The sequence below is a fragment of the Geotrypetes seraphini genome, chromosome 4, assembly GCF_902459505.1.
Source record: "Geotrypetes seraphini chromosome 4, aGeoSer1.1, whole genome shotgun sequence".
NCBI lineage: Eukaryota > Metazoa > Chordata > Amphibia > Gymnophiona > Dermophiidae > Geotrypetes > Geotrypetes seraphini.
Genome location: NC_047087.1, coordinates 23,402,026 through 23,418,024, shown reverse-complemented (window position 1 = coordinate 23,418,024; position 15,999 = coordinate 23,402,026). Strand labels below are relative to the sequence as shown.

Genomic DNA, 15,999 nt, shown 5'->3' with positions numbered 1-15,999 from the left:
AGGTGGTCTCGGCTTTTCACCTCAACCAGTCCATTGTGTTGCCTGTCTTTTTCCCTAAACCCCATTCTCATCCTGGGGAACAGGCGTTGCACACGCTGGATTGTAAGCGTGCCCTTGCATACTACCTTGATCGTACCAGGGCTCATCGCTCGTCCCCTCAGCTCTTTCTGACCTTCGATCCTAACCGTCTGGGTCGTCCTGTCTCTAAACGGACGCTTTCCAACTGGCTTGCTGCCTGTATTGCGTTCTGTTATGCTCGGGCCGGTCTCTCACTGGAAGGTGCTGTCACGGCCCACAGGGTCCGAGCTATGGATGCTTCTGTGGCTTTCCTCCGTTCCACTCCCATTGAGGAAATCTGCAAGGCTGCCACTTGGTCCTCAGTTCACACGTTCACTACTCACTACTGTCTGGATGCCTTCTCCAGACGGGATGGTCACTTCGGCCAATCTGTGTTACAAAATTTATTCTCCTAATGGCCAACCATCCCTCCTCCCTCTCTGTTAGCTTGGAGGTCACCCATGCGTAAAGAATATGCTGCCTGCTTGTCCTGGGATAAAGCACAGTTACTTACCGTAACAGGTGTTATCCAGGGACAGCAGGCAGATATTCTTACGTCCCACCCTCCTCCCCGGGTTGGCTTCTTAGCTGGCTTATCTTAACTGGGGACCACGCACTCCTCCGTCGGGCGGGAAGGCACTCGCGCATGCGCGGTGCAGCCAACTAGAACTTTCTAGTTAAAAAGGTCCGTACCGGGGCTCCGTCGGTGATGTCACCCATGCGTAAAGAATATCTGCCTGCTGTCCCTGGATAACACCTGTTACGGTAAGTAACTGTGCTTTATGGCCTCAGGAACGCCTCTGCTCAGTTCAGGAAAAGCTGCATGTGTACAAACCGTATGCATGTAAGGTAACGCCCATAAAATGCTACTTTGGTGGTGATTCTGTGAAGTAGACGCTAACATTTATGCTCCAGTTGCGTGCATACACTTCCCCCTCCCCATTCGCAGTTTCGGTAATCGCGATTTCACATATTCGAGATTTTTTGGGGAGGGGGAAAAAGAAAAAAAAAAAAACATTGTTAAGTCTTCCCCCCGGCATCCCAGCCTTACCTGGTGGTCTAGCGGGTTTTCGGAGCAGGAGCTATCTTCCTACGCTCCTGCTCCGTGCAGATTGCCATAGGAAATAGCTGTAGGGAGTTCCCGTCGTAGTCTCGAGAGACTACGGAAACTCACAGCAGCCATTATTCTATTCTGGCCTTATTACTATGGGTAATTGAAATCACCTATTATTTTACTGTTGCCCAATTTGCCAGCTTCCCTATACTCTGTAAACATAGAAGCATGATGGCAGATAATGGCCAAATGGCCCATCCAGTCTGCCCATCCACAGTAACCATTATCTCTTTCTCTCTCCGAGAGATCCCACGTGCCTATCCCAGGCTTTCTTGAATTCAGACACAGTCTCTGTCTCCACCACCTCTTCTGGGAGACCGTTCCATGCATCTACCACCCTTTCTGCAAAAAAGTATTTCCTTAGATTATTCCGGAGCCTATCGCCTCCTAACTGCATGCTATGCCCTCTCATTCCAGAGCTTCCTTTCAAATGAAAGAGACTTGACTCATGCGCATTTATTCCATGAGGGTATTTAAACGTCTCTATCGTATCTCCCCTTTCCTGCCTTTCCTCCGAACATTTCTTCATCTGTCTGCTCATTCTGTTCTGGGGGACGATAGTATATCCCTATCTGTATATTCCTTCCCTTTCACACATATAGATTTCTATTCATATAGATTCTGCACTGTTATTTATATCATGCAGAAAGTTTATTTTGTTCGATTCAATTCCCTCTTTAACAATTCCCTCTGCAATCTCACCCACCCCACTCCAATATTATGTCCCACGGGTTATCTTCCATCCAACAGGTCTCAAAGGTGCCTATTATATCTATCCTTTCACTTAGTGCCATATATTCTATTTCTCCCATCTTGTTTCTTAGGCTTCTAGCAGTGAATTCAAACATTCTCATATCATATAATAAATGTGGCCAGTCAAAAACAGAACTGGAGAATTGATGTAGAACAGCAATAATTGCCATAAACAATGTCGATAGGACACACAAGAAGGGGGAGAAAAGTAGCAAAGGTAAGCATTTCCTGAGGCCATACTTAGACTCGGAGGAAAGTTGTCCATTATGAGACTAGGTCTAGATAGGCTTGAATGAAGAGCCAGGTTTTAAGAGCAGTCTTGACTATCCTAAGAGACATTGTTGTCTCCTAAGTAGCTTTTGATAATTTATTTATTTATTTATTCAATTTTCTATACCGTTCTCCCACGGGAGCTCAGAACGGTTTACATGAATGTATTAAAGGTACTCAAGCATTTTCTCCCGTCTGTCCCAGTGAGTTCACAATCTATTTAATGTACCTGGAGCAATGGGGGGATTATGTGACTTGCCCAGGGTCACAAGGAGTAGTTTTAACCACTGTCCCACTCTAGAAACCAAAGTGTAGTAAAAGTGAGCCAAGTAAAGGACAATCAAGCCATTGTGACATCACTGATGAGGCTGGCTCTTAGGCATTGGTGGAATGAGGCATTATGATGTCACAATACCAGCTCTGGTTATCAGAGGCTGAAAATGTTCAGTCAGTTTATTCAAATTTCTCTACCGTTCTCCCACGGGAGCTCAGAACGGTTTACATGAATTTATTCAGGTACTCAAGCATTTTCTCCCATCTGTCCCAGTGGGCTCACAATCTATCTAATGTAACCGGGGCAATGGGGGGGATTAAGTGACTTGCCCAGGGTCACAAGGAGCAGCGTGGGTTTGAACCCACAACCCCAGGGTGCAGAGGCTGTAGCTTTATCCACTGCGCCACACACTCCCCTTTTTTTCCAGTTGTAAAACGTTTGATTTCTTTTTCTTTTAGGTACTGGAGGAATCTAAATGCCTGGTGCGAAGCTTCCTGAAACATGTTCTTGAAGATGTGAATGAAAAAGAATGTCAGATGTTAAAACAGCTGTGGAGCTCTTCCAAAGGACTGGATTCGTTATTCAGCTACCTGCAAGACAAAATCTATGAAGTCTGAATTCATTACCCTAAAGAAGAAAAGACATTTTTTTTCCTACACAAAAGTCTCACGCTTCCTTTGATAAAGAAGCAGAAGGCTGGCACATTGGCGAAGAGTGATGGTGGTGTGTTTCAACACCTACCTCCAGTTTCCTGGCAAGGGGTTTTGAAGAAGTCGCCAAACTGATTCTGGCTGGTTTTGATTTCCTGTAACAAAAAGAAAAAAAAGGTTGGGAAGTAGACATGTTCTGCTGGTCACTTCCTCTTCTACACATTTGTGAAGTGAGATGTGTACATTCCAGGTGGTGAGAAGCGCTGCCCTGGGCTGATGAGGTCAGTCGGCCTCTCTGTCCTTTAAACCCACGTCAGCCCGCTCCTGTGGCTCATAATCTTTTAATGCTCTGGTTGAAGTAATAACTTAGGGAAAATGTTGGGATTGCACTTTTGAAATACATAAAAACATTGTTAATATATTATTTCTTACTGGTGTACCAGGCCATCTGATAATTTATATGAAAAATTTGTAAGTTTTTTTTGTTGTATTGAATTTTTTTTGGTCTTGTTTTGTCTTTGATTCTTTTTGTACAAAACTACAAGAAATGTTTTACTCTAAAGGAATCTAATTTATTTGCTTCCATATATGTTTTCTTAACTGTATTTTTGCATCAGTGACTTTATGATATATCTGTGCTCACCACGCTGTGCATTTTATCAATTACTGTGACCTGAAAAGAAAATATTAAAATCCCTCCAAGCTGCTGTGAATGTTACAAAAATGCCGTTTTGCAGGTCCTCGTAGAGCAAAAGAATGCTAGCTTCAAAAAGTAAGTTTGTGGGAATTAACATGCATCAATCAAATTAAAATAACCTAGCCGAAGCATTCGAACAGCTTACTTGCTCTGCTCCCAGTAGCTTCCCTTTTGCATCTGACTTTATGGGCGGAAGAATTCCTATGAGTGTTGGAGCTGTTACCATCATGGCTGGCGCTAAAAACCATGCTACACTTTTGTAAAAGGGGGGGGGGGTTTAGTTAGGATTTATGGGGGTAATTTTACAACAGCCCTATGTGGGAAGCTTAAAAAGATGCCCATATTATAATGGCACGTCCAAAAAAGAGAGAAATTTTCAAAAAGTTAACCCTACAAGAATGCAAAAGTTTGAAAATATCAGTGAAACAAGACCTTGAAATGGGGGAGCCACACACTTATAACCAATGCTGTTGGTTACAAGCAACTCACCACAATTATTGTCATCGGTCCAGGCAATGAAAATTCAATAATATCAACAACTCACATGTGTTAAGTCAATGTGAACGTTTCCTTTTGTGCTTTATCTTGAGAAAGAAATCACAGTATAAATGCAAAGGGTGATGTTCAGCATGACGACCTGTTTCACAAACATAACATAACATAAAGGTATGGAAAACTTCCCATACGCTGACAGATTGGAGATGCTGGGGCTATTCTCCCTGGAAAAGCGGAGACTTAGAGGAGACATGATAGAAACCTTCAAAATCATGAAGGGCATAGAGAAGGTAGACAGGGACAAATTCTTCAGGCTGTGGAGAGCCACAAGTACAAGGGGGCACTCGGAGAAATTGAAAAAGGACAGGTTTAGAACAAATGCTAGGAAGTTCTTTTTCACTCAGAGGGTGGTGGACACATGGAACGCGCTTCCAGAGGCTGTGGTAGACAGGAACACATTAAATGGTTTCAAAGAAGGTTTGGAGGCTGTGATAGGCCAGAGCACGCTACAGGGGTTCAAGGAGGGTCTAGATAGATTCCTAAAAGAAAAGGGGATTGAGGGGTACAGATAGAAGTAGAGGTAGGATATAGGAATAGTCAGTGACCACTTCACAGGTCATGGACCTGATGGGCCGCCGCGGGAGCGGACCGCTGGGCACGATGGACCTCTGGTCTGACCCAGTGGAGGCAACTTCTTATGTTCTTAACAACTGCCCAACTTACACATCCATCTAGAGAAGAGCAACTTTTGCATTTACACTGTGATTTTCTTCTTAAATCAATTTGAACTTTTTCGTTTTTGGTTTGCCAGCATGCAGAGCTCATTCCTTTTATTCCCCCAGTTTAAAATCGCCAGATAGTTCAACTCACAGGCAAGAAGAGATGTTTGCTGTGCAGGAAAACGGTGCCATTCCCCTCTCCCACTCTTTGGGAGTTAAATCCAAGCTGGTCTTGCTCATAATTGCTCGAGACCTCACGAAACCTTATTCTTAGCAACCTACCAAGTTTTGCTTGATTGTTAACACATCGGCACAAGTCAAAGAAGCTGTTTTACCAAGCCGTGTTAGAATATGGACTTACCCCTAGAATCTATATATGCATGTCTAAATTAAGTAACTAATAAGCCATTAACATTGATGTCAACAATAAATTATTGCAGTTAATTGGCAGTAATTAGGTTTTGCATGTTCATCTTCCTGCACACGATTTTAGAACCCTTCACACCTAAATCCCCTAGCGTACAACTCAGAAGGAGGCAGGGTAGGGGTGCTATAGAAAATACTGCCATTCCTATGCCCAAATGCCAACAGTTGGGCGCTAAGAAAAACCTAGCGTTGTTGAACTTGAGCCTACGCCTACAAATCTACTCAAAACCCAGATTGAAACTCATGCAGAAATCAACTACTAAATCCCATTGGGTGAACTACATACATAACGTGGGTCTTCAGGACGTGAATATTCAAGATAGCAAGTTAGCAAACGCTCCTGCAGTACTCACTTCACTTTCCATAAGTCCCATAGTTCAATTTTTCTTTTTTCATAATGCAAAAATCTGCCCTCATTTGATACTATAATCTTTTTTATGCAAAAATAACTTACCTTAATCTTGCCTTCTGCCGCTATAAATGTCCGTTCTGCCACATAACACCCAGCACAGTACTACGAAATACACAGTACTCGTATGTTTCACAATAAGGCTGCGTCAGGGGAATATTATCTTGCTCAAACTCTGCAGTTACCTCTTCAGCTTGCTTGCGGACCCACAACAACAATGTTTTTTATTTGGTTTACCCAATGGGATTTAGTAATTGATTACAAACATAAGAACGTAAGAATTGCCGCCGCTGGGTCAAACCAGTGGTCCATCGTGCCCAGCAGTCCGCTCACGCGGGTCAAAGACCAGTGCTCTAAAATGAGTCTAGCCTCACCTGCTTATGTCCCAGTTTAGCAGGAACTTATCGAGCTTAGTCTTGAAACCCTGGAGGGTGTTTTCTCCTACAACAGACTCCGGAAGAGCGTTCCAGTTTTCTACCACTCTCTGGGTGAAGAAGAACTTCCTTACATTTGTACGGAATCGATCCCCTTTCAACTTTAGAGAGTGCCCTCTCGTTCTTACCATGAAGCCACTCATTTACATGTTTCTAAATAAATCACCATTTGCACTAGGTTTGCATCCAAATTTGGATGCAGGAATGGGCTCTAAGCGCCATTCTAAAATTGTTTCTAAATTTGAGAACTGAATTCAACCGTTAGTGCATTTTAACACAATTTTCCTATGCGCCCAGACCATTTCTAGCATGGCTATGTCAATCATTTTTTACAAAATTTTCAGGTCTTGCACCAATTTTCCCATCAGCATGCTTTACCTTAAAAAAAAAAAATTTAGGGCTCCTTTTTCGAAGGTGCACTAAGGCCTTAATGCACGGAATAGTGCGTGCTAAATTGCCGTGCGCACTAGCCGCTATCACCTCCTTTTGAGCAGGTGGTAAATTTTCAGCTAAGCGCGCTAATCTGGTGCATGCACTAAAACCGCAGGCGCACCTTTGTAAAAGGAGCCCTTAATGCAGGAGCACTTACTGTATCCTGTTTGGGAAGTACTAAATCCTCCCGTATTAACGCTTCCACATCCCTTCTCCACCCATGGCATACCCCCAGCAAACTTTTTTTTTTTTAATAATTCTTTATTCATTTTCAAAATTACAATGTGTTATATATGTTCAATCAAAATAACAATAAATACATCACTTAAAAACTATCATTGGTACAATACATAAACTCTTATCCCTCCCCCCTTCCCACCCCTCCCTACCATGTATTCCATTATCTTATACAATATGTAATAATAAAATATCCCCCCCTTCACTATTAAACTTATAAATTTAAGGGAAACAATGTCAACTAATCAGTACAATATTTTGTAAATGGTTCCCACACATCCTGAAATTTCCTGAAATATCCCCACTGTATTGCAATAAATCTTTCCATTTTATAAATATGACATAGAGTTCCACCAAAAATTATAATTTAATCTACTCCAATCCTTCCAATTATATGTAATTTGTTGAATGGCAACACCAGTCATTATAAGTAATAATTTATTGTTGTTCGCAGAAATCTGACTTTTTGCTCTCATTTCCATACCAAATATCACCGTATCGTATGATAATGCCACTGGGTTATCTAATAAATTATTAATTTGGTCCCAAATTGATTTCCAGAAATTCATAATAAGTGGGCAATAAAATAATAAATGATCTAAAGTTCCTGCTTCTAGATGACAGTGCCAACATCTATTAGACAAAGAGCTATCTAATTTTTGCAACCGAACAGGGGTCCATAACGCTCTATGTAACAGAAAAAACCAAGTTTGTCTCATAGATGCCGACACTGTACATCTCATCCTCCAAGACCAAATTCGTGGCCATTGAAATGCAGTAATTTCATGCTTAATCTCAATGCTCCAAATGTCTCTTAGACCAGTTTTTAATTTCTTTTTAATAAATCCATTTAATACTTTTTTTAAAAAAAAACAGCCACACGCATTAAACACAAATTAGTAAAGTGGTCCGCAAGTGTGACAGAATCTTGTTGCCCTTCAAACGGTATCAAGAGCTCCATAGGGCCTGAAAGAACCTGCAATTCAAATTTAAGAAGAAAAAAAAAATCACAGTTTTCTCCTTTAAATTTGGTCTGTATTCTCATCTCCACTTAAAAATCAAATGCACTTTGGTACGGGTTTTCTGCTTTTCATTTGCTAGGGCTTTTGTAAAACAAGACACTTGAAAGCATTCTCGTAGAGTATTGAAAACTCCAGAACTGATTAAACCTCTACATTCCTCTGTCCCAGTGGTATTCAGACTTAACAGCTGTACCGGAGAGATTAGTCTGAGTACCTCAACGAAAAATTCACAGTGTTTGAGATGTGTTGCTAACTGTGTTATTTTATTCAATTTAAAGTTTGTTTTGTAAAATCTGCAGAGGCATTTTTGCATTTGTACATTACTGAACCAATTGTTACTGCGGGCCTGCATGGAAATTTGATTTTGTTGTCATAAACTGTGCCACATCCGTACATTTCTCTTAATATAGTAACACAACGAATGACAAATGACTATACTTAGAGCCTTTCAGACTATAAACTTTTGTATTTATGTGGTAATTTGGGCATTATACATTCTAACTAAGGCAGGGGTGTCCAATGTCGGTCCTCGAGGGCCGCAGTCCAGTCGGGTTTTCAAGATTTCCCCAATGAATATTCATGAGATCTATTTGCATGCACTGCTTTCATTGTATGCTAATAGATCTCATGCATATTCATTGGGGAAATCCTGAAAACCCGACTGGATTGCGGCCCTCGAGGACCGACATTGGACACCCCTGAACTAAGGGGTCCTTTTTACTAAGCTGAGGTAAACGATAATGTGTGCTTATCACACCTTAAAATGCCTCACCATGGGACATGCTCAGGTGTCCCGTAGTGATTTTGGGACTGGCGCATGCTACCCATGTGTTAAAAAAAAACAACATATTTTAGGCGGGTCTGGAGGCGGAAAGTGGGTGTGTTCGGCACTAATCGGTTAGCAGCTACATTGCATTTTGGTTACCATATGAGTCCTTACCATCTACACTTTTTGGGCTTGCGAGCTACTTTTAAAATGACCAAGTCAAAATGATCTACCAACAGTAAAATTTAAAAAAAACACAAAGCACACTGTACGCAGAGAAAATGTTAATTATCAATCATATTCCGCGGGTTTTCAAAGAGGTCAAGGCAGCTGACTTTATGCAATGTCACCTCAGTAACAACTATACAAAAAATAGATGAATATACCCCCCTCTCCCTTTTTACTAAATCGCGATAGCAGTTTTTAGCGCAGGGAGCTGCACTGAATGCCCTGCGCTGCTCTCGATGCTCATAGGCTCCCTGCGCTAAAAAACGCTATTGTGGTTTAGTAAAAGGGGGCCATAGCGCAAAATATAGACAGCAGATAAAAATTCTCAAAACGGACACATTTTGAGCACTAAATTGAAAATAAAATCATTTTTCCTACCTTTGTTGTCTGGTGATTTCATGAGTCTCTGGTTGCACTTTCTTCTTCTGCTTGTGCATCCAATATTTCTTCCCTTCTTTCAGTTTCCAGTATGCTTCCCCTCCTCCAGACCTCATTCCCTCCCCCAACTTTTTCTTCCTCTCTCCCTGTCCTCCTCCCCTTTATTTCTGTATGTCTGTCTTTCTCTCTCCATGCCCTCTTTCTTTCTTTCTGTCTCCATGCCATTTCTGTCTGTCTCCCTGCCCTCCCCCAAGCCACCGCCGCCGCCGCCATCGGGGAACAGGCCGCTGCTGTAAAGAGGACGCTGAAGCGGCGGGCCAACCAACCTTCCCCACCCCACGTCAATTCTAACATCGGAGAGGAAGTTCCGAGCCAGCCAGACTGCGATTGGCTGGGCTGGAACTGCCTCTCCGACATCAGAATTGACCTCGAGTGAGGAACGTTGATCGGCCCAGTGCTTCAGCATCCTCCTTACAGGGTCGGGAAGCAGGTAGAATGGAAGGCAACGTGGGCTCCACGATTGACTCACGTTGCCTTCGTGATCTACTGTTCGATCGCGATCGACCTTTTGGGCACCCCTGATCTACAAAATAGGTGACGGTAGGGGCTCACACGCTAAAGGCAAAATTAGCTCGTGCTTATTAATACTGAGAATGGAAAAATCGATCCTTTTGCCCCTGCAGTATAAATGGCCTTAATGCATGGGAATGACCCGTGTAAGAATGTCCTAAGGCCACTTTTTACTGCAGTTTGGTAGAAAGGCCCCTAAATCTTTTTCCCTCTCTTCTACTGTTCTCTGAGCGGGAGTCCTCCAACTGCATTGCTAGCAGTAGGGGCAGAGCAGGATTAACCAATAGACCAAGTAGGCACATGCCTAGGGCCCAAAATGGTCAGGGAGTCCTGATGAAGGAGGGCATCAACATTGTTTTTTCCAAACGGCAATGGGCCCCCTCCAACATTGATCAGCAATGCGGGCCCCCCCCCCCCCCCCCATTGATGGAAAGTAAGACAAGCAAGCAACGCGGGTAAGGAAGGCAACGGGGAACTTTAATTGTGCAAGCGGTGCTGCTTGCCCAAAGTTTTCCTCTGATGCAGCTTCCTGTTTCCGCCTGGGCACATGGTGGGGTGGGGTGGGGCAGGGGGGCCCAGTGTACTTGTGTGCCTAGGGGCCCTTGACGAATTAATCCTGCCCTGATTAGGGGGTGATGCTTCAATATTGGATTTTCAGTTACAAGTAGACAATTTAAATTTTAAAAAAATCTTTTTCAACACCTAGCAGTTTGGGTTTCAAAAATGGCAATTTTTGTGTGTTCAACTTTGGACATTTTGCAGGAAATGTCCAAATTGGACTTAGATTTTTTTTTAATTCACCCCCCCCCCCCCGTGTGGTTTATGGTTTAAATGTATTTGATATACTCCTATTCATATAAATACAGAGTGGTTTACAGTTGGAATTAATTTAATAGAAAAAGAACTCCAAATTACACAGGAAAGAAGCATACAAGAAACAATATCATTTCCATCTTTATCAACATTCTTCAAAATCAAGACATGATCCACTGACACCCGGTGCCAATCACCTGACCATCTCCATATGCCACTTTAAATATGTGAGTCTTAAGAGCTGCTTTAAACTTTGAAAATTACAGTTCAAAATGAAGAGCAGATGGGAACGAGTTCCATAAAGATAGTTCTGTGCCATATAAGGTCGATTATCTAGGTCAGGGGTAGGCCATTCCGGTCCTCGAGAGCCGGAGCCAGGTCAGGTTTTCAGGATATCCACAATAAATATGCATGAGATAGATTTGCATCTCAAGGAGGCAGTGCATGCAAATCTATCTCATACATATTCATTGTGGATATCCTGAAAACCTGACCTGGCTCCGGCTCTTGGGGACTGGAATTGCCTACCCCTGATCTAGTGGAATCCAATCATGCCAATGAAACTGAAGGAATATGTAATTGATGATTGTTTAAGATATTGGACGATAACTATAGAAAGATGTAAAGGAATTCCTGAAGAGAGAGTTTTATAAACTTAAATTGAATATGGTATGCTACTGGAAGCCTATGATTCTGAATAAAAAGGGAAGTAATATGATCATATTTCCTAGCTTGAGTGAATATTCTCAACTGATTGTAACGTTTGGAGAAAGGCCTGAGTTATGCCTGCATAAACAGCATTGCAGTAATCCAAATAGGTTAACAATCCAAGATAAAGACGAGTCATTTGTGAATTATTGTCTAAATAGTGACAAACTGCATAAAACTGTTGTAAAGCCACAAATATCTCATTAATGCTGTAATTTGTGGAACAAATGATAGTTCATGATCCAGAATAATGCTCAAATTAATTTTATTCCAGTAACTTCAAGAGATGGTGAAAGTAAAGGGGCTTCACTGTTTCTGATAATCCAACAAGCAGTAATCTTGGATGAATTGAGCACTAATTTATTTTCCAGAAGTCAAGATATTCTATTCAGACCAATTTGAAGAGCGGTAATATCAGGAGATGAAAAATTAGTTTAATGAATTAGCAAGATATCATCTGCACAACAGCATTCTCTAATTCTAAGATCATAGATCAGGGTTGTAAGTGGGCTAAGTTAGTGGCACCAGAACCAAGCCCCTGGGGGACCCCACATTGTAAAAGTATGCAGTAAATGGTGATGATGAATTGGCAAATGGAAAACCAAAGTATCAGTAAGATAGGAAGAAAACCATTGAAGTACAATAAAACCTTTGATTGCAAGTAACTTGGTATGCAAGGTTTTGCATGACAAGCAAAACATTTTATTACATTTTAACTTGATAAGCAAGGTCTTGCAATACGAGTACATACAGTATTTTGTATTAAAGTTTTGGGGTTGTGGAATGAATTGGCTGAGTTTCCATTATTATGGGGAAATTTGCTTTGATATACAAATGTTTTGGATTACAAGCATGTTTCCGGAACGAATTATGCTTGCAAACCAAGGTTTTACTGTACTTTCCCAATTAAACCTATTTCTGAAAGTCTAGGAAGCAACAAGCTATAATCCACAAGATCAAAAGCTGCCAATAGATCCAATTAAATCTTCCCCTTATCGATTCAGGGTCCCAGAAAGCGACAGGGCAGGTGGTCTGCAAAATCCAAGATGATGATCCAAAACAGCAAATCAGCCAAAGCAAAGTGTCCATGTAACTTTATTGTTGTGGAGACACACAAACACAACCAAAAATAGGAGTCAGAGGTCCAACTGTCTGCAGTAAAAAACAATCCAAAGCAAACAAAACAGAAGACTGCAGACCTTGTACACGATGCAGGCAGACTTTATTTATAACAAGTAAATCATTAATTAAAAACCTCTTTCTAGGCAAGGGACCCAACACGGTCCGTGTTTCGTACAATCTTCATCAGGGGTGAAGACACACAAGACATTAAAATACTGACACAGGCCGTATTTTGCCCATGCAAGGGCTATGTCAGCGGCCCAGGAAAACCAGGTGGTATCTAAAAACAGTATCACCAGCCAGGTTGCAATATTATAATTCTAAAGATAGCAGTGTTCCAGAACTAGAGTCAGCAAGTTGTTTATCAGTATGCATAAACCCAAAATTAATAGGAAACTGAGTGCAGAGAGAGGAGTCAACTGCAAAGGATCACAGTAGGAAAAAAGTGTTTACATGAATTTATTCAGGTACTCAAGCATTTTCCCCTCTCTGTCCCTGAGAGCTCACTATCTAATGTGCCTGGGGCAATGGGGGGGGATTAAGGCCCTGATTCACTAAAGTCAGCTACCCACCCAATTCACTAAACGGCCCACCGTGTATTTTCCGATCCGATCTGACCCAATCCGTAAAACCCTATGCAAAATAGCCAAGCAATTGATTCACTAACATTTGCTTGGCTATTTTGCATCGGGTTTTACTATACTAAAACCCGACTGCTGTAGACCTGTCGGTTACTGTGTTATCGACAGGTCTGCCTAGTTTTTTTATTCATTTTTTTTCCATGGTGCAGATATTTTGCATGTATTACACATGCAAAATATCTGCCCCGTAAAAAAACATGAATCAAAAACAGGCAGACTTGTCAAAAAACCATGCCCCACCTGTCGCACAAATGGCAGGAGGGATGCCCACTCCCTTCTGCCACCCAACACTTCCCCCACTGTGCTGTAAAATATGACAGGAGGGATGCCTGGTTCCTCCTGCCATCGGCACCATCAGGTCCCTCCTACCCCGCCCGCAGCTGGCTGAACACCCACGCTTAAAAATATGGCAGGAGGGATGCCCACTCCCTTCTGCCATCGGCCCCTCTCCTCCTCCCCCCCCAAACAAACAGCAGGAGGGATGCCCACTCCCTCCTGCCACTGGACAGTGGAAGCCCCCTCATCCAGCTCTTTCCACACAAAAAATGATTGCTCAGGCAGAACTGATCCAAACCACTGAAGGAGCTGGTCCTGAATATCAATCTCTGCCAACAGTTGTAAGTGTAGTGGATGACCTACAGCTTTTGTGCTGGTAGATAAGTTCAAGGTAACTGCTATACCAAAAATTAGAGAAGAGGGGAGCCAAGACAGCATTATGAGCGGACGCTGAATAAAGGAGCTCTTCTTACCTCCCTTTTCTCCAGCTTTTGCTACCCAATGGGGAAGTGAAAATGCAGGTCCTACGTTTGTCCTCCAAGCGGGACCCTGTGCCTTGATTGTGCAGACAATGCTGGATACCTGTTTTGGCAAACCTTAGTGATGATCAGGTCTCACTTAGTCCCAAGACTAGGCTGGCATTCCCAAGACCTGGAAACAAAAAGAGTGCTGGGGCAGCAGCTGGATTAGCTGCGGTAGAGAACGCTGAGTTTCTGCCTAGACTAGACGCTGAGAGCTACAAGTATCTCACCATGCAACAGCTTAGCAAGATCCCTCTACTATTGGAGGAAGATCAGCCCCAGGCTGCTGGTAGAGTGAAAGGAATCTGCTCTGTTTAAGTAAAATCTGTCTTTGGTGAGTTAAAGAACTGCCCTTTGGTTGATGATGGACTTTAGCAGAAAGTGGAGGGGGTGTTTTTTTGACCAGTAACTATAGCAGCTCCTATGTTACTGTTTATGGACTATTGAAGTCCTAAGTAAGGAGTGTTGCCTCTGTCCGAGGTCTTTTCTCACCACTGTTATATTTAAAAATAAGAATTTTATGTTGCTGTGAAACCTGTGAGCTTTGTGCAATCCAAGTGTGAGTCATTTTCAGAGAAAGCCATTGTAAATCTCATTCTAGATGAGACATAGGACTCCTTTGTACTAAACTGTTTTTTTTTTTTTTAATAAATGTTTCAAACCACCCTCATATAAACTGAAGTCACCCAATATTACACACAATCATTTCTAATATGGAGTGTTTATGAGTATTTTGATCATTCATTCAGCTGTTTAGGGTAAATTTAAAACCCACATCAAGACCTGGCTCTATCATGAGACCTTCAACATCTCCAGGTAACATGTACTTTCTAAATATTCTTTCCTTTTTTTTTTTTTTTACTCCATTTTCCTGACATACTTGCTTTGGTTTTTTTTTGTTAATCGCATAAAAGCCAAATCATTTTTGTTATTGCGGTGTATCAAGCAAATATAATGCAATATGATGAAATCCAGTCTGTCCAACAAGGTGGCCAGAGTAACACCCACCACTCCACGCAGGTTTCACTCCTTCATGATTAACCACTAGCGTCACAAACACGGCAGTCGGCAATTTGCAACCATGCCCACCACATATATAGGCAGTTATACGGCATATGGTGCAATCTTGGACCACAATACCACTACACGCATTGCATCCACAACCAAGAAAGCATTAACCCACCGATGATTTCAACAGGGGAACTGTATAAAAAAATTAAAAGGTCACCCCTATAGTAAAGAAAAAGCTTTCATCTTGCTTGAGTGGCCCTAACCACCTCAGGAAACATGGCTACCTTTTGACCACAAAAGGTACCTTAAGAAGGATATGGTGATACTCAAGAGGGTTCAGAAAAGAGCAACGCGATTGATGAGGTATGGAAAACCTTTCATATGCTGAAAGATTAGAGAAACTGGGGCTCTTTTCCCTGGAAAAGCGGAGACTCAGAGGGGACATGATAGAGACAAGATCATGAAGGGCATAGAGAAAGTGGAGAGGGACAGATTCTTCAAACTTTCAGAAACTACAAGAATGAGAGGGCATTCGGAAAAATTAAGAAGGGGCAGATTCAGAACCAATGCTAGGAAGTTCTTCTTCACCCAAAGGGTGATGGATGCCTGGAATGCGCTTCCAGAGGGTGTGATAGGACAGAGTACGGTATCAGGGTTCAAGAAGGGATTGGATGAATTCCTGAAGAAAAAAGGGATAGAAGGGTATAGATAGATAGGGAAAAAAAAGGGATAGAAGGGTATAGATAGAGATCATTATACAGGTCCTGGACCTTATGGGCCGCCGTGTGAGCGGACTGCTGGGCAGGATGGACCCCTGGTCTGACCCAGCAGAGGCACTGCTTATGTTCTTATGTTATGTTCTTATTGAAGGAGTCACTCCATTGAAATTCACCACCACATGCTGGTTGTTTATGGTGATGACCTTGTTGATATGATGTGCCACTGGTCCCCCAAAAATATAAAGATTGTGGACTGT

The 15,999-nt window shown here is 42.3% G+C and overlaps 1 protein-coding gene across 3 annotated transcripts in view; it reads left to right on the top strand.

Annotated features, from left to right (window-relative positions):
• The window catches only part of CDYL2 (chromodomain Y like 2), a 79,935-nt gene extending 76,109 nt beyond the window's left edge, over nt 1–3,826 (top strand). For all 3 annotated transcript variants that reach the window (XM_033940117.1, XM_033940115.1, XM_033940116.1), the window contains one exon: nt 2,927–3,826. In XM_033940117.1, the coding sequence (XP_033796008.1) occupies nt 2,927–3,085 (159 nt within the window). In that variant the 3' untranslated portion in view covers nt 3,086–3,826. The remainder of the gene's footprint in view (nt 1–2,926) is intronic.
• Nucleotides 3,827–15,999: the final 12,173 nt, after the last annotated feature.